The sequence below is a fragment of the Botryllus schlosseri genome, chromosome 2 (genome assembly GCF_051294905.1).
Source record: "Botryllus schlosseri isolate E-star chromosome 2, Bs_hap1, whole genome shotgun sequence".
Lineage (NCBI taxonomy): Eukaryota > Metazoa > Chordata > Ascidiacea > Stolidobranchia > Styelidae > Botryllus > Botryllus schlosseri.
The window spans coordinates 27,383,786-27,410,566 of NC_137237.1; the positions used below are offsets into that span (position 1 = coordinate 27,383,786).

Sequence of the window (26,781 nt, forward strand, 5' to 3'; positions counted from 1 at the left end):
ACTTGACAACACCGGATCTGACGCTGTCTACGGAAATCGTGTATTTCGACTAATTTCACGGTAGCACATTCGGAATGTAAATTAGGTGTAAGCTGCACTTTGTGGTACAAAATCTGGCGTGCAAACCTATTTCAGTGATGAATTGTACAGAATCCTCGCAGCAGTTGGGAACCTCTGCCATAGTGCGTTGTTTTATTGCGCTGAGATGGTATAAGTTTGTTTGACAACATTCGACATTGGAGATTAGTTCGTGTGGTTAATTTCACTGTGCGTAACAAAGCCATAACAAATTCCTAGGTTATTGTAATGGGGTTTCGGGGCTCTATCGCTATTGTCATTTGGATTTTTGGAATCATTGCGACAATAACCATTTGATTGATGCCAGTTATTACAAATCTTGAGATCGAGTCACTATTGCAGGTGAAGATTGGCTCGTATCTGCCTCACCTGTCGTTTCGCCTAATTTGAGAAGCAAAAATATGCGCGTTGCGTAAGTTCGATTGAAAAAATGTTCAAAATTATTCATTCATAAGCATCACTAGATCAGTACCAATACCACTATTGACAGTTTTCACTATTTTCTTTTACTTACCCAGACGACAGGTGAGGCACTGCAGCAATGCGACCTACACTTAGTCCAAGTTGGACCCCGAACCCTATGTTATGGCACCATGCAGAAAATACGTTCCAAATAAATAAAATTAATCGTTTTATTTGTCCAACTTATGGCAAGCGTCTAGCATTCTGCATTTTAGGATTAACTATATGCAGTTATTGTTTAGCGTAATCTTAAAATTGAGATAGAACATTGTAGTATATTAGCGTCAGTTGTTATCGTAGGGCCCGTGTTATCCAAAAACATTCATTACCCTATAAGCTCATTCAACGCCAATTTAGTAAATTTATTTTATTATTTATTAAAATTGGTAAATGAAAGTAAAATCCCTATCCATACAACTTGGTGGCGATGAGTTCCGTCGATCGATCTCTGTTGTTTCGACGTTTCGATACCAATTTCGATTAAAAGTGACCGATATCGGCGCAGATTGCTACGCTTTGTTTCACTCTGTCACACTTCGCGGTAACCCGATATCGCACCACCGACAGGCGATCTTTGAACTTTTTGCGATGCGATTTTGTCCATTCTCTCGTTTTGTAAACTATATGTGAATGCCAACTTGAAGTTCCTCTCCTGGTATCGGCACATCGATTATATCGGCTCAACCTGAAAATATTTGGTGACTCGAAACCGACTCGAAATCAGAAATTTGCTTGACTTGATTTGACTCGGGTGAAATTGAAAATTAGAGTATCTTGACTCGCGTCTGATCTTGCAAAACGTTTGAAGTCACTCATTTGAGCACTACAAATATCATGTTGTCTCAAATTGAAGTTGGACGTTTGAGAAAACATTTTGGCATTTTCTCAGAAAGCACCGCGTTCGGACTGCAGCGAAGGAATCTTGGGTTGTTGTCAGCCGATATTAATAAGGAACTGTGTTAAAATGGTTCGTTTTTCTTTGTCGTGGGAGCAACCACCAACCTAAATAACTATCTGCGCTTGCTCTTTACCATCCAATATATAACATTTATAAGAAATATTTGTTATAGATTTTCAACATGTTTGTATTGCTTAATATTTCTCTTGCCTGGGTGCAGATGAGTTCGTGAATCAGTATTCATGGCGGAAGGAAGTCACTCCTCACCTGCAACAGCTCAGGAATTCTTACTCACCGGTAAGATGGATTATATTTATATAAAATACAAGCACTGAATCGTAGCGCTGCTCATATCTACCAATACCAGCAATATAGAGTAGTATGGTTCCGAGCACGCATGGTACCCGTCAATGGGAGTCGGTAATGGATATTTTGGAGAGCTTCCGATACGGTTCTCGAATATCACCATTTGCCATTCGGATTCGAGCAATCACAGCAAAATACTATTGCTGGGATGGGATATTGAATAACCATCAAATTATAACATACTTACTATATATAAATATGAATCGCATCAAAGAACCCTTACGCCTGGATGTGAATGTTAAATATTCATAGATGGTGTTTGCGAATCCGCCGACCACCCATAGATCGAGCAACTTTTAGCAAATTTATTCGAAAGCAAATAAAATAGATATTCCAAAATTCACTATATCGTAACTATAGTCGGAGTCAAGAGTTGTGAATTTTATTATTATATTATTCGAATCTCATAGAAATATGTACGACTTCCTAATCCTGCTCATGACTGTATGCATTTACGCGTATCTTTTGGCGAACTGATTAGGTACAGATACGGGAATCTATTCTTTATTGGCTTATTGGTTATGTCAAATATAATTTATTGGTTGTGAAGTAGAGTACCCATATCTCAACAGGATTGGTGTATATATGCAGGAATCTGACTTGCCAAATATATTCCTAATATATTCAGAACCAGGTCATTTAGTGTCTGGCGTGTCCTCATTAATTAATGAACGGGGATTCCACAAAGATTCAAATTTTCTGAATTGCGCCAGATAATAATATATCCCTCGTTTCTTCCGATTACAGAAGCATCTACAATGTTGGCACAGGGTGGAATAAACAATCAAAACTTCACAAATTGCACCTTTCAACTTTCTGCTCGGGACCACATTAATGAAGACTGGGATAACGACAAACTAATAGGTAATTATTATCGACTCAGACTGCAACTTGTCAAGTGAAGCCGACAATATACTCTGTCGGAATAAAATTTTGGAGTATAGTTTTGTTGAAATATCTAGAAGCAAATCGGGGAATGGCCTAAAATAAATCATACATAAAGCTAACAATCCGTTTCATGATTAAACCCTGGTGTCTTGAAGTAAATTATTGTGACGTGGTTCGATGTATGAGAAATATCAATTGCTTCTCGACTCGTATGGTGGTTAAATCGTCGAATCAAATTAGAGTCCGTACGTCTAACATACTACTTTGCGCAGCATTCCGAACCATTTCGCGATACAGAAATTATACACCGACCATATTATTATCATTCGGTCATATAATTACTATAGTTACTTCTATCTACTAATGAGACAAACGGAATACACATTTGGAAAATTTAGTTTGTTGCTTTGCATTTCTCTCATAAAACATGAGAAAAGTGGTTAGTCCATGGGTATCTCCCCCTCAAGGAGTTTTCGATTGTAAAACCATCAGAATTTCCAAGCAACTATAAAGAATCATACTCTAATGTGGAATGCCACCATTCCAAGGCTCGAAACCACTGACTAAACGTGAATCGTTTGAAGTTTAGAGGTACTGAATTCCCTATCATAAAAATGAACATAAAATTGTGTGGGCCTAAATATGCTGATATGGAAGATAGTTGTTGTAGTTGGGATATATGTTATTTCTATATTTCACCATATTAACATTCTACAGAGCAATGTGAAGAGCTAGTAAACGTTGTCAACGAAAAAAACATTGCAGAAAATCTCTCGTAATGTTTTTGGTGATTTTAAACATGAAGATCTCAAAGAACCTGACTTTTGTGTCTATCCGTTACTACAAAAAATTACAGGGAAGGATTATTTTAAAGGAAGGCGTGAGAAAGTCGAAGAGAAAACGATTGAAACAAAAGTATCCCGAATTTTTGGTAGGTCATCATCAAAAATCGTGAAATGTGAAATGAGGAATGAGATAGGATTCAACGCCAGAAAATTACGCAGAACAGAATTCGTTTCATTCGAAGGAGTACTGAAGTTACTTTTGGAGCGCAAAAACTTCACTCCGTCCGATAAGAATCCAGTCACTGCTGTCGTAGCCTCGGCGGGGTCCGGCAAAACAACTCTAATGCGAAGAATGGCGACAAAATGTCTGAGTGAATTTGGTCGACAACACGGGAAGGAATTGATCCATTATATAGAATTGAAAGACGTGAAGTTTGAGCGACGTATCAGACCATTCGAATTTTTATTTAGCGGACTCTACAACAGCGAGCAAAAGATGAAACAAACCTATCAATGGCTTTTAGACAACCAAGCAAAAGCGATTTTGTATTTCGATGGGTTTGATCAAGCGGCCTGGAGGGATCAACCAAACGATCGGAAAATATCAGATTATGATGAGGCCGATGAATCAACGATTATGTTCAATATTCTCTCCCGAAATATACTTTCCCACGTTAAAATTGTGATATCGTCACGCGAATTCCGAGTTTCAGATCTACCTCTGGACGCGCAACCTGATGATATAATTACACTTTCCGGATTAAAGTTGGAAGATGCGGAAAGGCTTTTCGTGCATATCATTGAAAAGAATGGAGCTAAAGCATGGGGAAATATTTGCGTATTGTCACCGAGACTGCTTAGTATCATATCTGTCCCAGTGTTTCTGATACTAACCGCTATGTTAGTGAATCATGACTCTTCAAGAATTCCCAGAACAGTTGCCGAATTGTACAATGAAATTATATACAACTTTGTGCGCGTGAAAAATATTGAAAACCAGGAGCACATCTTTGAAGTGATCGATAAACTGAAAGGTATGGCGTTTGAGGGTATGCAGGAAGGACGAGTTGCATTTAAATACAAAGATCTCGAAAAACATAATCTTTCGTCATCTGATGCAAGCGATCTTATCTTGAAAGTTCCTGGGCAACTCCCGCGCTGCTGGCCGTCTACTGCAGGGTGACTTCAATTTTTTCTTCTGCCACCAGAGTATACACGAGTATCTTGCAGCAATCTACGTGACGGAAATGAAACTAAGTTAAGTCACGGAGTTTAACGACGACTTTCTACACGAGAACAGATGGCGCGTGGTTCGCAGATTTGTCTACGGCTTAGTTTTCGAGGACAAGCTGTACGAAGTACATCAAGGTTAGCATTTCTACTATGATGGTAGATGTGAAATTCGCACGATATTGTTCACCAAATTGTACGCGGCTCGGATGCCGCCTCTATGCCGGTTGCCGATACATGCATACGGAATCGAAACCTTCGTCGTATTTCTTCAATATTCACTAGCAGTGGTTCTCAACCTTTTTGACCCGCGGACTCAAGCTTTATATTAACGAAAAGTAGGTTTTTTGATATCTATCCTAGAGAGTGTAATACGGTATCAACAAAACAGGCAGGCACTGTTTTTCACTCAACCCACACTTAATGAGAGCCTTGTCCTTGATTTTACTTGACAAGTTTATCGAATTCCGGAATTATGGTTGTCAATGTAGGCCTACATCTGATGTCACGTTACGGTTGAAGTCTATTGCTATATCATACTTCTTTTGTTCACCGTCAGAGTTGAAACGCCAGATTCACACAGGTACAGGTATGTGGCCGGAAATAGCAAAAGAGTTGTTGCAGCTTGCTCCCAAAGATCTGAAAGACTATATGCTCCATCGACTGCACATTTGGCCAAATTGAGTCAAGGAAGCTTTTGTAAATATGTCTTTCCACATCTATCGGCTTGCAATTCAAGCAACTGTTCAGTAATGCCGTCCATATCTCGAGTTCTACTGATGATAGACAACTATAGATTGTTTCTGTGATTAGCGCATGTCCCTACGATTTATAAATATCCAAATAACGTCTGTAAGGGAACAAGTCGCAATAATCAATCAACAATACTCAGCGTATATCGCGCCGGAAACGTGTGCAACTGTGCAATGTGCCTACGTGCAGGACCGTAACAGCACTTCGTCAGCCCCCCAAAAAACGTTGGTCTTGGGCCCCCACAGGGTTATAAATCTAACTTCTGGGGGGCTTCGCCCCCAAACGCTCCTCTTCCAATACCTTTTTACCGCTGCTTCTCAGCGAAATATTTGTACTGTTTAGTTAGCCGGCTTGTTTCGAATGAACCAAGCGAAGCGCGAAAATATTCTATATTTCATGATTGAATCGGTCAGCATGATCGGGAATTGCATATATATTGCTGTAAACTTTTTATCATGTCTCTGCTCGTGTAATCAGATTTACTGGTAGAGCTGAGTGAGGCGTTTTGGAAAATGATATAACTCATGCGTATTTTTTCTTGGGGGAAGGGTACCCAATAATCAAGAAAGTCGACACCATTAAATCGCGCACGGCGCGAATTTTTTTTAAAAGTTGCATAAATTTCCAAAAAAATACTCTACAATTTATGTTAATTCACGAAATAGTTTTGGCCCCCCTTCGAGCTCGGGGTTTGGGGTGAAGCAGTTACGGTCCTGCATACGAGTGTATGAAGAGCTGTCCTGGGGATTTATACCTGGCATATTCGGTATGTGAATTGTGAATAGTGAATACTCAGCATTAAATTCCGAGTCCATTCGCACTTAATTCAAGTCAATCCGACCAAAATTGTAGAGTTTATGACCATTATGACAATTTTAACAATAGGCTACCTCGGACATAAATGTGAGGCATTTTGAAAAATTCCAGTTGGCGATAACAGGGGTTTATACCTGGCATGTTTGGTATCAAACCAGGAAGATGCTGCAGATGTGCAAAGCATACCCGTTTTGCCTGTGATACTTGCAACCAACTGGTTTGCCCAAGACACAGAAAATCTCAGAAGAACTAATATTGCTTGCAATGTTGATCAATTCGTTGTAGCCTAGTGCTGTTTCGTTGTTCTTGCGTTTGAAATATACGTGGCGAAACATCGCTTATTGAGGTATCTCTAATATTGCTTTCAAAACTATGGTCACTGCAGTATAATTTATTAACTTGAAGGCATTTCGTATGCCCCTTATCAACAAGAGTTAACGGCACAATAAGAAGCATATAGAAAAAGATTCAAACGAAATCCAAATTGGCAAAATTTGACGTAACAATGCAGCAATAAAAAGGAACGGTAGCTGTCCAAAGTCAGCTGTACCGGTACTACGGTAGTCATAATAAAGGGATAAGAGAGAATCAAATTATACAATGCACAGAAAACGTTACACAGACTTTTAGCGGTATATATTAATGGAATATTTGTATACAAACTCTTTCTCCTTCTTATGGTGCCGTTAATTCTTGACAAGGGAAACCCGAAAAGCCACCGAGGTAATAAATTCTACTGCAATGAATGTAGTTCTGAAAGCACTATTCAAGTTGAGTACCGCCAGTCACATATTTGAGGTATCTATGCATTTTTATGACAGCTATTAAGGTTACTAACATTTCAAAATGGGTATTTTGCGAATCCCTCAGCCCAATTCGCAAATCGGAATTTGACGAAACCGGACAAGGACGGGGCTCATTCACTTTCGGACCAAAAAGCGATTTTCTCCGTAAGGCTGCAATGACTTTGGTCCGAAAGTGAACGAGCCCCGTAGGTCTGTCAATTACATGTTCCGAAATCATATCGGAAGTGAAAAAAAATTGGAAATTTTGACATTTCCGTGGATTTTCGACTTCTCAATCTAAAACTAAGTCCGTAGACCCTTAAATTAGGATCCATGGTCGTTTCTTAAGGTTTTATCGCTATAAAATTATCTAAAATAATAAATTCACCATCAGACTGGCGTCTTTCCATTGAAAAACACGAGGAAATACCAGGAGGACAATCTGTCAAGGTGTGTGCCGATTAAGTTACTTAAAATTGAGTCCGCGGACTCGGGGTTGAGAAACACTGCACTAGGTAGACATAAACCGGAGTGCTCATTGTCTCATTCGTGACGAGGTAGGAGTCTTGAGACGCTTTTCCGGGGCAGCATTGGATAAAACGAATTAACCAAGCCTTTATACCTTGGAATAAGAGTTGTGTCAAAATTTCGCTCCTGTATGAGTGTATGGCAGTGGACAAAGGTCGACAAAGTAGTGACTTTATATTGGCTGATAAAGTACTCAATTAGGGTGCCAATCGGTTAGAATCGCACTACGCAAAGTTAAATTAAGACAACACAGGCGTGACCCGCCAGCATTGCGTTCGACCACAGTAATGATTTTGAAATTTGTGACAAAACACTGATATTTCTTTTAAACGACAGTGTCAAATCGGGCGGAAAAACGAGGGATCCCTGCTCGATCTATTCGTTCGCAGCTCAAGAAAAACGAGGGTCTGAAGGATAACCATAGTCGCATGGAAGTATACACAGCAATGTATGAGTCAAAAGACGACGGTTTGATAAAACTTCTTTCGTTAATCGATGTGACGGAAATTGCGTTAAGTCATGATGAAGTTCATATCGTTGGATCACTGGTTGCAAAGAGTGGTGGTCTGAATGAATTGAGTCTTGCAGAGTGTACAATCGAAGAAGAACAGTTGAGAATCATAACAAGAAATCTGGCTGATCAACAAGTTCATGTGAGTCTTACATAAAACGTATAGTTACGTTCAATCCAACAAGACATGTTGGTCATGAAGTATTCGCCAGGCAAGTCATTTCTTGAAACAGGCGATAAGTTTAACACCATATGACGCCATCACGGCCACCTGTTTAGTAAGTCAGACTGGGCCTCGGTGGTGTGGCACTACCAGCAGAGTCCCAAATAGATACGCATGTTTAAACGCCGTACAATTTCAAGTCCACGGTATTGAAGCGCTATTTATGTCCCTTGCATAGGAAATATTTCTCTGTCAATGGTGTGATGATAATAATAATCTTCAATTTTGACATGGTTTGATAATCAGCCCAGTCAAGTAACATTACATTGTAAGTATGACCAAGTAGACTATACGACCTGCACAAATAACATATCAACGTGCGGTGTTTATTACTAGTAATCCAACAGTATAGAAGTGGATCACTTCCCAAAATCTTTCTCTGATGTCATCCAGTAATTGTGACCATATTCAATCCAGATTGACGTGTTGGATTTCCGTTGCAACTTCTCCGCAAGAGCATTGCAATCACTTCTCCAATGTCTACGAGATCTGACGCGACGTGGGCATTTTCGATGGAAGGTTTGTTTTAGTGTATGCTGTGTTCAAGGATTTTGCGATTCTCGTCACTCGAATATGTTAGAAACAAATAATCTCATTGCTGCTACAGTAACGATCTAAATTATACGTTACCACATTCCAATAGGACTGCTATTGAAATAATTAGAATATGTATTTTTCTTATTTCGCATTATATATGACGGATCACTATTACCAGGTTATTAAACTACAAGTAGGAAGTAATCAAATCAAGTTGAAGGACAAAGCCGGGCTCACCACCATAAAAGGCTGGCTTAAAGAGGTTAAAGGAAGTTTCGATAAGACGGTGAGAATAATGAAACGAATGAAAATAAAAATAGAACGAAATTCTTACTTTCGTGTAAATTGTCTTATCACTAATGTAAAACCCTTCTCTCTCTCTCTCTCTCTCTCTCACTCCCATACCCTACCCTACATTGTAACAACAACACTACAGTTAACAGTGATCAGCAGAAATACTTTACTATGCTCAGACAACAAAGCTCATGTTCAAAACCGTCACTTGTCTTGATGAGGTGGTGTATTGCGGAATACTTTTCGAGCCTACGGTGATCAAGATACCGAACCTACAGCTTTATGCCAAACAAGACGATTTGCGGGAAACCTCAAATTTCGAGTTTAAGAACGTCAGTGAAAAATAATTTCCATTCGAAAAATGTTTTAAAATACCTTGATTTGAACTTCAAATGCACGATGAGGGTTGACTATTTCAGGGATGACATCGATCATGTGAACTACGAAATAAGGGCAGAAGAAAATTAAGTTTTAATATAAAGCGAAACAAACGTTCTTCAAGATACATCCGTATACACTCAAGCCATGAATAGTCAAATGCTCTTTTTGTCAGAAGCAGTCAATGTATCATTAACTGTCCCTCACATGAATTCACCGAACGTTGTGTTCATGCTCCTATGAACATATTCTTTCGCATCGTTGGCCTACCAACAAAACTCAACCTTTCGAAACAACGTGGTAGATTCCTTGCTGAGCAAGAACCGTTTTATTTGAGTTCATTAAGAGTGATTACTCTCATGTTGCACAACACATAACGGTGATCTGATAGGTGTCACTCTTTTTCATTCCCCTATATAATGATATTATTAAAGAATATAATAGAAACCACAGTTTCATGTACATCTGTAGTAGAAATGAGGAGAAAATACGAGGTACCTCTATTTGGATTTTTGAATTACCTCAATTCTGTGTATTCATTGAGTAATCATATGAATTAAAAAGCGTGTAAGATTACTTCACCTGAACCAAAGGTTATAGCAGTATGTTGCAAGGAAGTAACAAATTTCATTGTCTTGGTAAGATTATCTTATAATTCTAATCTAATGCACCATGTTGTACTTCCAGCTCAGTAAAATTTTGCTTGATTGCACCAAAGAGATGAGAATTGATTGGTCACTGATTGCAACTTCTGTCAAAAATAATCAGGTAAAGAAGTCTTGGTTAACGATTACGTCATATGTAGCCTGTGCTATTTCATTTTGATTCTAGATTGAGCACTTGGATATTGTGGTGGATGGAGATACTTCAGCTAATGATTACAAAGTGATTATAAAACGTTTGAATGAAGTTTGTGCGCCGGGTGTTGAAATCAATATCCATTGGATGCAGTCGCGGCTCGTGACAATATCGGGTGGTGGGGCAAGGGCTGCGAGCGACTTTTATCAAGATGACGTCACAATGGCGTTTTCCAACGTAAAAAAGTAACTTTATGATGGTCACATGAATTTCCCGACAACAGTGATTTTAACGTAGGTGCCGCGAGAGGTTTGCCGGTGAGCCGTGACTTGAAGTGTGGTAACAAATGTTTTATTCATTTATTTTTAATCAAAGGATTATTTTACAAAATGAACGTGAACTAAGAATCGCCCTATGCCACGAATCAAGTATCAGGTCATCCTTAGTAGCATGCGTTATGATTTCATGGTAGAGTTGGAGATTACGCAAATCGATTGACCCTAAATTTTCTAAGCCCGTCCGAAAGTGTTTCGTACACGATCCTGGTGTGTTACGACCACTGAGCTGGTGGTTACGACCAGAGATGGGCGGATTCCAAAATTTCTGGATCCGAATCTATCCGGATCCGGCTTGCAATTGGAAATTCAGAGTCCAAAGAAATCCGGCTGGTGAATGTCCAGTTCGGAATCCGAAAAAATCCTGCCAGAACAATGCTAATTAATCATATCACAGCAAAAAAATCCGGCTAAAATCCAACCGTCACCCCAAATTCAAAATCCGGATCCAGTCCGGCCAGGTAAAAAAACATTGAAATCCTGCTCCGGCTCCAGAACCGGACTGCGGCCATCTCTGGTTACGACCAGGTGATAATAGGCAACCAAAGCGGAGGCACCCGGCGTACGATTGGATCAATAGACTGGACAGTGGACAACTTCTATACCTCTCATTTTCGCTCTAAAACTGCGTAAACTACGTACGGAGCAAAGATTCGATACGATTCATGTTCGCGCTTGACTTGACCTGACTAATTCCAATGACTAGAACTCGAGAGATTGCGTAAGCCTAACTGGAAAGGTCAACGAGTTCTGACACATACGCAATTGTTATCTCATAGATTGGGCCTGTCATATTGAATCAAGAACATCAATTTGAATGGTCTTTGAAGAACTAAGGACAGCAGCCTCGGAACTTCGGTCTCGGAACAACATAGGACATTTTGGCCTTGAAACTGGAGACTGTGACACAACACATACGGCTTACTGTCTATAAGTCTGCTGCGAAATCGCCGTTGGAAAATATATTAATCAATAAATACATGAATAAAAGCCGTAAACTTAGTATACTGTTACAAGAAATCATCGAGAAGTAGCATACGCAATCTCATAACCCATTCCGGTATGGTACACTGCCAAAATCAATACAAACAGACGAACACCGAACTTTGACTAAAATAGATCGAGGAATAGGCTGATCGAATGATCAGCTGTTAGCCGACATCGAAAATGAAATAGCTATCGCATTTGACAGAAGATTGTAAGCAAATGGTTTGAAGGCCACAATTTCACAGTGAAATGGACATTGGCGAACATAAAATTATGTGAATATTTGAATGCAAACCGAGAATCTTGGTTAGCTGTTTCATGCGATCATCGAGATATACCATTGGAAATATCATCACCGATCTCGTTATGGGAACGCAGACTATAGATTAGCACAGACCGACACCGGCTTTTGCGTGAGATCCGCAATGACGTAGGTAGGCTAAGTATCAGATCAGCGCGCATCTCTACCATACTCGACCTCGAAAACGAAATAACTGCCTCAATCATTGAGTGTCAACTTTAAGACTTGGCACCGCGTTCGATACTAAAATCAAGACATACCGTGCAAAAGCTCATGACAGATCTAGGTATGGAACATCGTTAAAATCAATAGAGACCAATAACGGCTTTTGCGTAAATTTGTTAGCGATAAATGAAGAGTCAGCTCGTACTCGACTTTGGAAACGAAATTACCACCCACATAGTTCAGTGACAAACTTAAAACTTGTTACAGCGGTCGATACTAACACTTACCGTGCCAAATGTCATGACCGATCTCGGTATAGAACATCGTCAAAATCAATGGAGACCAATACTGGCTTTTGAGTAAAATCTGTTTGCTGTGCTATGTACAATTGTACATGATAGATCAGCACACACTGAACTTCGGAAACGGAATTACTACCCTTATCTTTAAGTAGCAAGCCTGAAACTTGGAGCAGTGTTAAATACTACCTTCACGACATATCATACCAAGTTTCAAGAATTATCATGGTGCGAAACACAGTCAAAATCGACCTATACCAGCAAAGGTCGACTCAACGCATAATACGGTAACCGAGTTCAGATATAGATACGATTGTTACATCACACCTTAGGGGCGACAGGCATATTTGCCCCGGTTGCTCGGCCATTTTCCGAATAGGAGAGAGTAAATCACCGTTTCTTTATAGTGCGCGGCTTTGAGAGAATAGATAGTGAAAGCTTGTTATGAGCGCTACCGGGGCAAGCCCCGGCTAGGCATTCTCAAAGCGAAAACACAGAAGAGAATTCGATTTTCGCAGAGACTTCGCTATGTATGGGCATTTGCAAGCGAAAGCACAAGAAGAACGCGGGTTTCGCTGTGATCTCGGTATGTATTGATTGCTGTGCGTCTATAAATGGTTAAATTGTTATTGAACAGAATTTTAGGTGAAGCCAGTCAATACTCTTGAATTTGCACCACCTCGTATTTATTGAAGTTCTAGTGCTGGCCTGTACAAGCAATCTAGTATAGAAAGTATCCCAGGAACTTGATGGTTCGGTGTCCCTTATCTATTGTCTATACTTGTTCCCACTTTGGCCATGACATCTAGATATCAGTAAGTACCATAACTTATTTGCACCTCTGAAGCTCTACGTCTGGCATGACTTGACATGACATAATGGAAGTATTGTCAAATAGTTCAGTGTTGCTTAGCCCGTTAATTTACAAGTTTGTTCTTCAATCTTGGCCTCTATGCTATACATTCAGGTATATGTGCAAGATTTGTAAATTTCGTTTAATGTCTACAAGTGCATTTTTTTGATAACATGTTTTCTTGAAAGCATGCACATCACTTGTTTCGTTTATAGTAAAATGTTCATATATTGCTGGTTTCGAACAGGATGAGTCGTCGAGTACGCCAGATTATTTATTAATCCATATCAAGCCGTAGCACAGCTCAGATAGCGCTTGAATCATGAAGCACTATATATATAGCACATAAATCTTAAATCACAATATACACAGCATCAAGCACATTTTATTGTGATATCTTTTTGAACATGAAACGTGATATCTTTTATGCTTTTAAAGACACTAAAATATTTACAGATAGTAGGTGATAATTTGCAAAACAGCTTCATTTTGCAACAGTAACTAACTAACCAACCAACCAACCAACCAAGCAACTAATTATCATTTGCCACATCTCGATGGTAGCAACAAGTAGAATTTAAGAAAAAATATTGATTCACAATTTAATTGCATCAATGTATAATGCCTTTTGAGAATATTGCTTGATTTATCACGCTATTCTGATCGTGAATGATAAAACGGTAATTCCGTCATTGCTACATGCTTGGCCTATGCATGTATCTCCGCACAATGGCAAAATTCAAAGTGACCGGCTCATTTTAGATAGGTTAGGGTTCCCGTTCGTGTTCACGGACAACCTTTCGAAAAAGTCCGTCCTCAAACAAACCAGAGCCTTTCAAGGGTTCCCATCATCGCTTCAAATTGTGACTTGAATTCTGCATGTATTACTTGCCTGGTTAATGAGTTGATACCGGAGATGAAACTACAGAGCATGTTGGGGTTTGCGCCCCCCTAACAATCTTCTTCCAATCGCCCGATAAGGATGCAGTCTGTTGAAAAAATATTGGTTATTCCAGTGGGAGCAGCTGACACTACTACTATCCGGTATAAAACGGGTAATAATCATTTTGTCCTCCCATCAAAGGAAGCACTCGAAAATATATTTAGTAGGAATACATAATAACTTGATTTTATATTTTTTCAGATCGTGATCAAGCGGTTATATGGCGTATACTCATCGACGAATATACAAGCCACAAGGCATTGGGGGACGTTATAGGCGAGGTCATGGGATAGGTGCAACGAATTACCAACGAAATAAGAATTGATTGGTGTTGTACTTCAAATTGCAGCACTGATTTATCGTTCCTCGAGAAATTTATACACCGATGATACTTTCTTGTCTGCTTGTTTTTTTTTGTTGTTGTTGCGTTAAGTTGTTGACTCGTTGAAATGCAGGACACAGCAGGCCTGAAATGAAATTTTGATATGGATCATAGAAATGGAAGGATATGGGGTCAATAGAAAATTTCCGTACTTGACAACTTTTGCCGCTACTACCATGAATATGCTACTGAAAATTAGGATTTTGTGGATCTTCGTTATGTTCTGTTTCACGCTCACATACACTCAATTTATGTTTTTGGATTTAGTAGATTTATCTTTATTTCACGTAGGATGGCTGAACATTTTTTTGTAGAGTTGTGGTTTTTATAGGCTCCAGAAACCCCAAGGACAAATTGAATTTTCAAGTGGGCGGAACCGCTCAGGGGCCGATATAGGGGGCACTGGGCTAAAAATGCGGTAATGTGGGCGCTGAAGATAAAATGGAGTCGTCGAAGACGGTGTAGTAGGGACATTTGATTGTTACATAGCCGTACAATAGTTTTACATGTCCCTCAGTTCTCATTGCAACTTAACATTCGAAATAATTTGACCAATCTCGACATTTTTCGTCACGCTCCGTGCGAAATACATACCAGTGATGTTTGCACCATTTTTCCATGAGTGCAGTGGTTGATTATAATCAATGTAAAACCAATTGCGCGTACTTTTAGATAGCCAGTTCCCCGTAAAAACACTCCAGTCACGCTAGCTAATGGTATTTTTCACAAAATTTTTCGAACTATAGGCATTGTATTCAGCAGCGCACAGCATGTCGAAATTAAAGAAATAGACACTGTGCCACTTTTATAAGTGAGAGTCCGTTGTACACTAAATATGGTTTGAAGAAAACCGTCAGAATATTTCTCCATCGCATCATAAAGGATGATACTATTTAGTGTTGTGGCCCGAAACCTCACATGAACGTTATGTAACATGGGTTGCTTTGCTTGGAATACATTCATGAAAAAGTTAATAACTGGGTGCACTACTAAATTAAGATAGTAGAAGATCTTACCCTACGGTTATTATGTTAACCTTGATTTTATCCCTAATATAGCACTTACAATTGTTATGTCATTAATTAGTCGCTTGGTCCTCGGGCACGATTCCAAAATTCCAACTCGAAACGACCAATCAGATATCGATCTCTTACCCATTGTTTATTTACAACATTCCTAAAAATGGGGGGTCAGGCTTATGTGGAATTTTTGAAAATTGGCGCTAGAGGAAAAATGGGTAAGAGCAACTGTGAATATTTTTCTTGTAGTATTTAAAATCTTATTTGCAAAATTCTGTCAACATGCACATTTATTCATGTTGTATACTGATATAATGGCTTTCTGTAAAAGCGGGATCAAAGCATCGCTCTTTGTTGTACACAACTTCAAAATTCCATTGATGAGAATGTGATTCGAAGCTAATGCATCACTTTTTTTTCCTTGCGAATTTTGACAATGCTCAAATAAATTTTATCAAAATATCTATCACCTTGCCGAGTAGGGTGGAGATCAGACTTGCACAAACTACCGATCAAGTTACTTGACGGCCAACTATCTACCCGGATTTTAAGTAGGTTTAAGTCTTGTTCTAGTTGAGGACTTTTGAAGATTTAGGTATGTTTCTTTAGGCAACCTTACGTTTGAATTTTATTACTGGTTTAATATAGGGTTACCATACGCCCTCTTTCAAGAGGATTTGTCCTCTTTTTTGACCTTTTTGAAAGTGTCCTCGGAGGACGCCAAAATGTCCTCTTTTTTGAGATTTTGTCTTCTTCTTTGAAAATTCTGGTTAAATATTGGGCAAATCGACTAAGATACAGTAAATCAGCACAGAAGTAACGCTCCATCGAGGTGGAAAAAATTTACCATTTTTCAGGATTTGCCTCCTGTATTGCAAGTCTGAAAATTTTGAAGAAGTGTCCTTTTTTCAATTTTCCAAAATATGGTAACCCTAGTTTATTATAATCGTAAAAGATACACATGAAATTACCAAGAACGACCATATGGATTTTCGACGCATAGCAATTTTTGTAATGCGATAATCGACAATTTGGTCTATTAGAGTTAGACAAAGGTTATCTCTCTCTTAAACGTACAGAGGGCTCTCGTAACAACATGATGTTTAGTCAACGTCAGTCCTCGTCCAACTCCGTTTGCAACAGCCTGCGTAATTGCGGGCAGTCCGTCTTCTCATTTCAGAGTCATATCAAGTGCCACTAAATACTGAGATATAGATATTATGTCTGACGCACGGTGTATAACGATTAAAATGTGTAGCTACACGAACTTGCCCTTGCTCTATTCCAGGGGTAGGCAAATTATATATAATTGGGATACTAAGCCCAGGTTCAATATTGGTATTTGATTGCGTAGTGACCGACGACATGTATATGATGGAAATGTATTTGTATATTTAGAACAAACCAAACATTGATTTGATGGTAACGTATATATAAACACGTCAGAAACATTAACGAAAATTTATAAGCTGGTCGTCCTCATGTTCAAAGTTAGCGATGAAAGTCTGTTGTCCCTATTTTTAGAACTGGATGTAAATTTGAGTGTGTAAGCAGCGATCTGATAATAGATTTGTTGATTGTACTTGTGGTCTAACTCCAGGACACACAATGCCGCGAGCTTCATAGCCATGTTACCTTCAAATACGCTTCTACAATATATAGATATATTAAATATAAATACTTCTACACATGCAAAGAACGAATCTATCTAACACACTCGCGAAGCACTTTTTCCAAGTACATCACTGAAAGTAATATTCTGGCTCGTGTTACCAATCTAAAATCACACTGGTGGTCCGAATTAAGTCAGTTATGTTGCACTTTCTGCCATGTTCAAAATGCACGGACCTCGAGGTCGGGCTATCGCGCCATCAGTGAAAGAAAAAAGTACTATAAGAAGAATATAACTCATTATTGTCATGCTTAAATATATTAAGAAAAAGTTTAATCAAGTGCATATACAGTAATTTGATTTTTAGTAGGCCTTTTATCCAATTTTTTACAACGCTTCTTGTGGCCGTAGTTTGCTCACCCCTGCTCTAGTCTGTGTAATATATCTTGGGTGTGCCCAGGGCCGTAACTGCCGCACCCCATACCCCCAATTGGGGGGGGGCGAGCTCGAAGGGGGCTCAAAATTATTTCGTGAATTAGCATAAATTATGAACTGTTTTCTGAAAATTGTTGCGACTTTTTCACAATTTTTTCATGCTTTACGCGATTTCAAGTTGCCAAATATCTTGATTATTGGGTACTCTTCCCCCAAGAAAAAATACGCAGGATTTATAGAAATGGGCATATCGGGGCTGAAAATTATCGCGCCACAACGCACAGAGACATATAAAGTTTAAAGCCATGTAACATGCGACTCCAAGAAGTGAGCCAGAACGATCAGCAGCGAGTTAATCTTGACCGAAAAGGAGTGCCTTTATACTGACCGAAAACTTCGATATATATACAAAATACATATAGGTTTAATTGTCCATCGGCACCTAAATGACTGGCGCGGAATGTTCCTGTCTTGGCAATCTGAACCTCACAAGACAAATACCATCCCACAGGGAAAAATTATACGCCAGTGAAGAAATACCAATTTGAAATCCTGTGATCTTTTAGTTTAGTACGTTTGGGCGATTCTATATTTTTTGATATAGCAGACAAGAGTTCACGAAATAACATTATGTAACGAAGTCATACCAACGGGTCCGCCCGCCCAAAGATGTTTAAATATTATTTAGGCTATACAGTTTCAAAGACACCCCACTCAGCTCTAACGGTAAATCTGATTACGTGAGCAGAGAGGACAAGAAAGTGATAGCAATATATATGCAATTCCCGATCTTATTGACCGATTTTATCATGAATTATCGAAAATGTTCGCGCTGGATCACTAAACAGTACAACTATAATTTCGTTGCAAAAGCGAACAACGTGATGGCGGGTCGGTTTATCTCCCTATAGGAGCCCAAGACTCCATTTTTGGGGGCCTGACGAGGTGTTGTTTCGTTCCTGCCAACGGGTATACACCCGGAGATGTTTAATTATTATTGAGCGGTCCTACCTTTTCAAACACACCTCACTCAGCTGTACAGGTATATCAGATTACGCGAGCAGAGAGAGGATAAAAATTGATAGCAATGTATATGCATTTCCCGATCATATTGACCGATTCAGTCATGAAATATGGAAATCTTTCGCGCTTCGCGCGTTTAAGCGAGAAAGGCTGACTAACTAAACGGCCCCGAATGTAGATGGTAGTAAGTATCGGTAAACAGCGTATAGCCTGAGTGGGGTCTGGGGGGCGAATCCCCCTAGAAGTTGGGTTTATCACCCTATGTGGGGCCCAAGATCAACGTTTTTTCTTGGGGGGGGGCTGACGAAGTGCTGTTACGACCCTGGGTGTGCCTTATGTTTATCATACGCGTTCAACAAACAGCTTTTTGGAAATCATTAATTTTCTACGATTCGACGCAAAGAGGGAAAGAAGACGTCAACTACTGGAAGTTAAATTTTCATCTTACCCCTTGTTTGTGGAACTGCTTCATTGAGAAATGTCAAAAGTTTTGTGTTCCGAAATTGCACAAAAAATTGCACGGAAATCTTTAGGGAGAATCTACTAAAGCCAGGAAGAAGTTTTCACAACTGAACATAAATATAATAAATGGTTGTATCAGGTGTAGAGCTAAGTCTCAATATAGGATCATGATTTCGATCCAGCTCATTTCCTGACCGAACCCGTAGTGCTGGCGGATGCAAGTCATTTTATTAACCGCAAACAGAAGAACTTGATGTATTGAATAAAAGTCTCGAAATTCAAGACAATTTTCGATTATTCTTTGTGCAGAATTTTTCTTTTTCACTGCCACAGCGACACAGCGAAGTTGAAATTCAAAGATTTTCTATCATAGTTGCTGAGATTATATATCGAAACTTTTTCAGTCAACTAAAAGGTTCAAATGATGATGTTCGTTAGGGTCATTTGTAATGTTCGAACGCCAAGTTCTGATTTATTGAGGTTCACATGCAAACACGAACGTTCTCTGAACGTTCGCACCATCCCAAGCATGGGATAATGAATGTTTAGTTTATACATTGTCAGTGAGCGTAAATACAGGTCGTCGCAAAGAACCATAGTAGAGCGTGACGTGCTTACAAAGAATATCTAGCCGTGATTTTATTTTCTCAACACGAGCAAAGCTTATGCATGGCAGACTAACTTTCTTCCACGTGGCATATGCCACATTTATTGTAGCGATTCTAGCATCGTAACCGATATCTATCCAAATACACTGTGCGTAAATTCTACAGTCCGTATATCTTATCAAGTTGAGCAATATAGCTGTGAGGACGCCGTAGCAACAGGTGGCTCCTAGTATGGTTGACTAAGCAGACTGCACATATCTCAGAAAAACCGGCTCCGGATGATATCGAATTTATAGCAAGTAGGTCGATGTGCTTTTTTCGCAAATATTCTTGCAGATCTCCAGTAGAAATATATAATAATTTATTCCCAATATTTATTTTCGAGCTTTTCATGATAACTGCTGTGGAAATATTCTTTAGATAGAGGCATTATTATTACATTTACTTCGATAACAAAATTTAGCCTTTGGACAGGATTATCCATTTACGGCAGTGGTGAGGTGTATTGTATCTGTTTTCCAAGCGTTTTCGGCAGACCGTAACATGACGTTTTGGAAATTGTCAGGCGATTGCACATTATGAGCACAGCTGAAATTGCACACCTTGCGCGAAATTGGCTCGCCATTTGGCAGCGACATACTATCATTTCATAGTTCACATAACGTTTCATTATCACTCATGGAACGACATCAATGTACGCATAATCGTGATTGAATATCATGGGTATACGTGAGTTGCATTTACCCAATCTGAAACATGAAGACGAAATGTGAGGTGCACATGGGCATATATTTTATCAACAGCATTGGCTTGATCGGTAGTCTCATGCAGTCCACAATATTCATACATATAAGCAGGCCTAGTATCGTTTGTAAGAAATTGCGCAAAAGCTAAGGCTTGGTCTGAATCAGCGATAGTATATATTAGGGATGGTGTGAACCTCTGAAAGGTTCAGGTTCGTGTGAACGCGAACCTTTTTGAAAGGTTCTGTGTGAACACGAACGTGAACCTCATGACGTCACGTGACGTCATATTGCTAATTCCAACCCTCTCTTTCAATGAAGTGATAGCCTACTAATGTACACGATACCTAGTGACGACTCGGGCCACATAATGCCACAATGCCGAAGTACATATTGGTGTTTTAAACGTCGCTGAGGGCGGAGATAATTAAGTTAGCTGATCCGGGAGAATGCTAATCTGTGATTAAATACTGCTAATCGCGACGCATGAAGGTGAAGAGAGTTACGTGCGATGGTTAGTCGCGGTGTCCCGAGTTTTTAATCAAGTGGCGTTATCTGTTGCATCATAATGCGAAAATGCGTTATATATTGGCTGCTAGTTGGTGAATAAAACTAGAGATCCCACAATCTCCATAATGAAACAGCAGCCTGCTGACGACGATACAGCCACTGTAATAGGTAGAATTATCACCATCGCGAAATGAAAGTCGTGTCCAATTCGTACGGTACAGCTAAGAAACGGATATCGCTTTGCAATGGCGGGTAGTCCTACATAATTCGGTGATTGTTGTTTAGTGAAGCCATAACCTAAGAGACAATCGGCACGGTCATTATTTGGAATAATTAGACCAGAGGTCTCAAACTCAAATGTGCTCGCGGGCCAATTTCCTATTTTTGATGGCGTCGCGGGCCGCAACACCAATAATAGGGGAATTCAATGTATTTCAAAGTAGGCCTTATTTCCGGGTTTCGAGCATAGCTCTACTCCTGATAACTAGGCTATATTGACATGTCATTACGAAAGTCAAATAGAATCAGCGTTTGATTTTACCTTCGAATGTTGGAACAGATCAATAACAACTTGAACATAATGGATCAGTGCAATAACAATAGAAATGTGCAATCTCCGAAGAATCCGTTGGTGTTACAGCTGTGAAGCGTAGGCTACGACAAGTTAATACTCGCCACATTAAATTGGCGATAATAACCTATATAAAGATACCCAAGATGACACGGGATGTAACCAACTATACATCAAAGGGGCGACATAATGCCAATGTCGGTTGCCATACCTACATGCTTTGATATCTAAATAAGCTACGCAACTCAAGCTACGACCTTTTGATATTTTACTATTCTCCTATCAGTTTGATAGTTTGTTCAGAGTGTCCTATATGGTGTGGACACAAGCAAATCTCACGGCTCAGTGAAATTGGTCTTTGTCACACTTTCCATTTGGTCAGGCAATTTGACATTAGTTTTTGATCAATGGAAAGCTACCGCGGTACTGATTGCGAAAATATAAATTTTATTCTGTTCGTGGCCCTGGAACTCGCCAAAATAAGCCTCAAATGTTGCATTGTAAGTGAGTTTGGTATTGTGACGCAGCCATGCCGTCTGAGCAGATCAGAAGCAAATGCGCACGAGAGTGAGAGTGCTCAATCGCTTGCGTAACAATGGCCAATACGCTTGCATCATGCGGTGCTCCTCGCCTGCTCCCAGACGTCATTGCTGCATCACAATACCAATGTCACATACAATGCAACACTCGAGGCTTATTCTGGGGAGTTCCGGGACCACGAACAGAATAAATTTATATTTTCGCAATCAGTACCGGGTAGCTTTCGATTGATACTCGTTTTATGAAATTTAGGCTAATACACGACAAGCCGGACAAAAATTACCGTCAAATAGCCTTCGACCAAATGGAAAGTATGACGTACACCAATTTCACTGAGCCGTGAGATTTGCGTGGTTGTACCAAACCACGGCATTCCGAGTCACAAAAGTCCTTCTCTGATTATAACGTTTGACGTGACGAGTACGAGTAATTCTACAGAGGGTCGCGTCCAAGACCAAATCACAATTTTCAGTCACGAATCATCAACGGGTCATGTTTTACTATATTAAACAAGTAATGTCACGTAATAGTTGATCTTCCACTTTGAAACTGATGTATTAGTGAAGTTTGATGAGTAGTTTCAGGCTTCTGGAGTAGTTTTAGAGCGAATTTTAAGTCCTCAAAAACTGGTAGTAAAATATTGTCGAATACTTCGAAATCCAAAATGCCGTCGCGGGCCGCACAAAATGGTCTAGCGGGCCGCATGCGGCCCGCGGGCCGCGTGTTTGAGACCTCTGAATTAGACGTAGGAATGGTATGCAGTTTCTATACATAACTAGAAATCTATAGTTGTTCCAGTTTGTTAAATCATGACATTAACACTAACTTTATGCGCCGCGATCAACCGGTTTCCTTAATCCTGGGTTAATGAATCCTGACGAACGCGCTAATCGACTTTATTGCTAATCCAACTTTATTATCTTCGCCCTAAATGTATCAACTGAGGCAATTAAAGGATATAATACTCCCATAAAATCAATATTTTCCGTCGCTTTGCCAACAATTTCGACGAGGACTTACCAGGGAACATAAACTTACGCCTTTTAACGGTCGAGACCAGACCGGACAATGTATTCGGCGTCTGAGTATCGCTACATTGATATTGAGCTGAGTGTAAAATAGGTTTTTATACTTGCTGCAAATATTACCCCATTAAGAAGTTATACACTATTCAGCAGTGGCCAACACTTCAATCGAACGGATTTGGTTTTAATGATGCAGTAAAGATACGAAGTCAAGATTGACCCCGTACGCCTGCTAGATTTTTTCATCAGAAAATGATATCAATTTCATTGATTGGTTGAATAAGCATCATTCGCTGACTACGTATTTTGCTCGTGATGTTTTTGATTGCGGGTCAAACTCACAACAGAGTCACAAACGGAAACCTGGATATTTCCAGCAAACGTTTGTAACAAAGCAAGTAAAACATTTGAGATTGTCAAGGTGCATGCTCGTTTAATGTTGATTTTTAGTGCTGCCAGCGCCATGCATGGAGTGGCCCGCAGTTGAAATGCAATAAATATGAACTAAAGATGTTGTAATGAAGTGAAAATTGTAATATATGAAAAAGGTTCACACTGTAGAACCTACCAAGGTTCTGTTGTGAACGCGAACCTCTTAATTTCCGAGGTTCACACACAGAACGCGAACGTGAACCTCGCGTTCACATCATCCCTAGTATATATGTAATCTCAACATGTCAGAAATATATCTCGTGTTTGCTGGGCTGAAACGGTTGTGATTCATCCGATGCAAGACCAATTAACATCCAGAGTTTTCATTCTAGCATACAAATTCAATGGATCTATTCCTAAAGCACAACGGATAAAAAGTATTACTTGTGTTGTTGCGTTATCATCTTCAAAATATCACACACAATACAAATGCTGTATTCTGTGAAACACGCTATTGATTTGAGTCACACCATAGATTCAAAGAAAATTTTACTCACTCGTTGCGTAACGGATATTGATATCCGTATGCATTGTTTTTCTAGATACAAATTATGTTAGTGTAGCAGAAAACAATTCAGTACAGCAGAAAACAATTTAGTGCAGCAGAAAACAATTTTCACTCGCTTGGATTTTGTAACCGCTTTGTGAATCTTCAGTCAATAGTTCGTTTTTTGTCAGATCCTCGTATTGCGAAAAGTAACCTTCACTCAAATGGTTGAGCTTTGCCATACTAAGCTTTCATCTGTAAATTAGGATTACGACCAGCCTAAAAATCTGATACTGTATACAAAGCTGTAACTGTATCGGTAACTAGCCGAGTTGTAACCACAATTCAATATCGTCATCATTTAGCGATCGGTGAACATGTCAAATGAGAAACAACCAGTCCCGAACTACCGCGTTGATCTTAATTTTTGTCATCATGATAATCGAAGTACATTTATTTCGAGCAAACGGCTTTTTACGACATGATAAAATTTGAAAAAAGTTATGTTTAGTAGATTGGTTTGCATATCGCGAAAAATTACATACCATTCATATTGATACTGCTATTTTATTGACCGATATTTTGTTTCGTCAGTTATCGATTTTCTAACCAAGAAAATTTAATACTTCAGGTACTCGTCGCTTCGCTTACTACATTTCAGATTTAGACCCCCCCCACCCGTCTCTCGGTATCAAAAATAACATCGATGATGAAATACACACAATCAACTGCGACAAGTATTACTCTTGTAGGAAACTAATGATTAACTCACACAACTCATTTCATATCAAAATTATGATGAAAAAATAATGAACATAAAAATCGATATTCGCATACTACGAAACCGCACAATGATTGGTTACGCTTTCAAACTGTTTTGATATCTTAAGAATTTATGTTATGGATCCAAATCTGGCCCGCGAGAAGGCTTTGTGTGGCCTGCGAGGTAATTCTCGAAAATAGTTATAACATCAGGTAAAATTGCAACGCCTACCAAAATGTGAATACCCTGACCACAAATTCGATGATGACTAAAACATCAGTTCCGACGCATTGGCGTAACCAAGGGTGAGCCATATTTATCGCAGATCTTCGTGTATGACCAATGACCATAAAGTAGGATACTTCGTAGCAGATTTAGTTGACTCGAAATTTTTCTTAGCACTTTGCATGATTTTTTGTCACTCTATTTCTTGCCTGTAGTATTGGAACCCCTTCCTGAAAATTATAAATAGGTGTAATATACAGAATTGAGTCTAACTGTATTCACAATTAGGAGATAACGTGTCGTCCAACATACAATTTCGCTTGTGCGCTCGCAGCGAGATCATCGGCGATGAAACATTTGCACAAAATGATAGAGGCATGTTCACCGAATCCTTCGATATTGCTATGTCCAAACGCCGAATAATCATGTCCTTGCCAAATGAGCCAAGTGGTAGGTTTTACAGAGGCGACCCCTAATATATGCAAGTAACATATTTCTTGATCAAATTCATTCCTTACCTTCGAAAAAATTTCGCGCTTCGCGCGACCAGGATATGAATGCACAGTGGCACACTGCACAGTTGCACACAGAGTTTTCATGACATAATTCTTGTCAATTTTAAAGTGCATACTAATATAAGTCTTGTTTTCAACGTTACCTATTCCGGTTTGCTCCTATCGGACGACTAAAAAAGGTCATCAACATGAACTGGCCCGCGAAATGGTTCGTAAAACTCATGTGGCCCTTTGACCGAAAAGGTTGGCCAACCCTGGTATGGATGGACGTCGGTGTATCCAAATTAAAATAGCTTAAAACAGAACAAGTAGCCTACTTACAGGAAACACCAGAGTTCTTTACACAAAATTTGCATGTGTACAATATGTGTTAATCGCGCGTAAGTCATACACATGGATACTATCTATCTAAGTTCGGTTAACGGAAATTTATTACGCCAGCGTCGCGCCGTCTTTCGTATAACAAAACCAGTCACTGGTTAAACGATCTGTCGATATCATAGAAATAATCATCACTCCAACGAAATAGTACATATGTTTTCGAGTCACGTCTAGTAAATCTTACACATGCTCGTTGTTGTTGTTTATTGAACAATTGCCTAATCAGGTTATTTGCGCCATGATCATGACAGTAGTCAGTGTCTTCGCCTTTGTACTCTTTTCCGGAAGACTTCCAGCTACGCATCCATTCACCCAGCAGTTTCTCTCGCTTTTCATGCGCCCGTATAACTTGTTCTCTGCTGCCGACTTTTTGGCACGGCTCATCATCATTCTGGAATTTTTTGAAACACTGCTATAGCAATGGGTTGGCGATGAGGAGTCCAGATAAACCTCCGACACATAGAAGTTGGTCTGAACGGGGATTCGAAACACTGCCAGTGGTGTCGTGACTCCAGAATTTCTACCTAAGTGTTGGAGGTTTAGCTAATCCCCTCCTCGCCATCTCATCCGCGTGAGCAGATTATTACTAAAGCCTGGAAGTGGGCCGTGCTACAAGTCGGCAGATACGGAATCAAAAATAAGGAATATCGGCCTGGTGTAAATGACCGTAATAGTCGACAAACACCATGAATACAACAAACAACAACTCTTGGAATTTCGACCAAACACTACCTGAATTACTTTGGTTAGAATCCTGCAATTAATGATACTATTGTACAGATATTTATTGGATGATTACCCGCTTAAAGAATCAGGGTTAAAACGGAAAGTGGCA

The 26,781-nt window shown here is 39.5% G+C and overlaps 2 protein-coding genes across 6 annotated transcripts in view; one reads left to right on the forward strand and one right to left on the reverse strand.

The window, feature by feature from the left end:
• The window catches only part of LOC145457428 (uncharacterized), a 502,676-nt gene that overhangs the window by 423,950 nt on the left and 51,945 nt on the right, over positions 1-26,781 (reverse strand). The window lies entirely within an intron of this gene.
• On the forward strand, positions 1,208-10,797 carry LOC145434336 (uncharacterized). 5 transcript variants are annotated; one of them, XM_080311700.1, is made up of 9 exons: positions 1,208-1,735; positions 2,552-2,668; positions 3,410-4,845; positions 7,926-8,242; positions 8,741-8,842; positions 9,039-9,146; positions 9,334-9,486; positions 10,220-10,300; positions 10,364-10,797. In XM_080311700.1, exons 4-9 carry the CDS (start codon positions 8,018-8,020, stop codon positions 10,577-10,579), a joined length of 885 nt encoding a protein of 294 aa, XP_080167826.1. In that variant the 5' UTR covers positions 1,208-1,735; positions 2,552-2,668; positions 3,410-4,845; positions 7,926-8,017; the 3' UTR covers positions 10,580-10,797. The 5 variants fall into 5 exon arrangements, 3 of the variants coding, with proteins under 3 accessions (XP_080167826.1, XP_080167824.1, XP_080167827.1); XM_080311701.1 differs by lacking the exons at positions 1,208-1,735; positions 2,552-2,668; positions 3,410-4,845 and having other exon boundaries at positions 7,579-8,242; XR_013913339.1 differs by lacking the exons at positions 8,741-8,842; positions 9,039-9,146; positions 9,334-9,486; positions 10,220-10,300; positions 10,364-10,797 and having other exon boundaries at positions 7,926-8,174.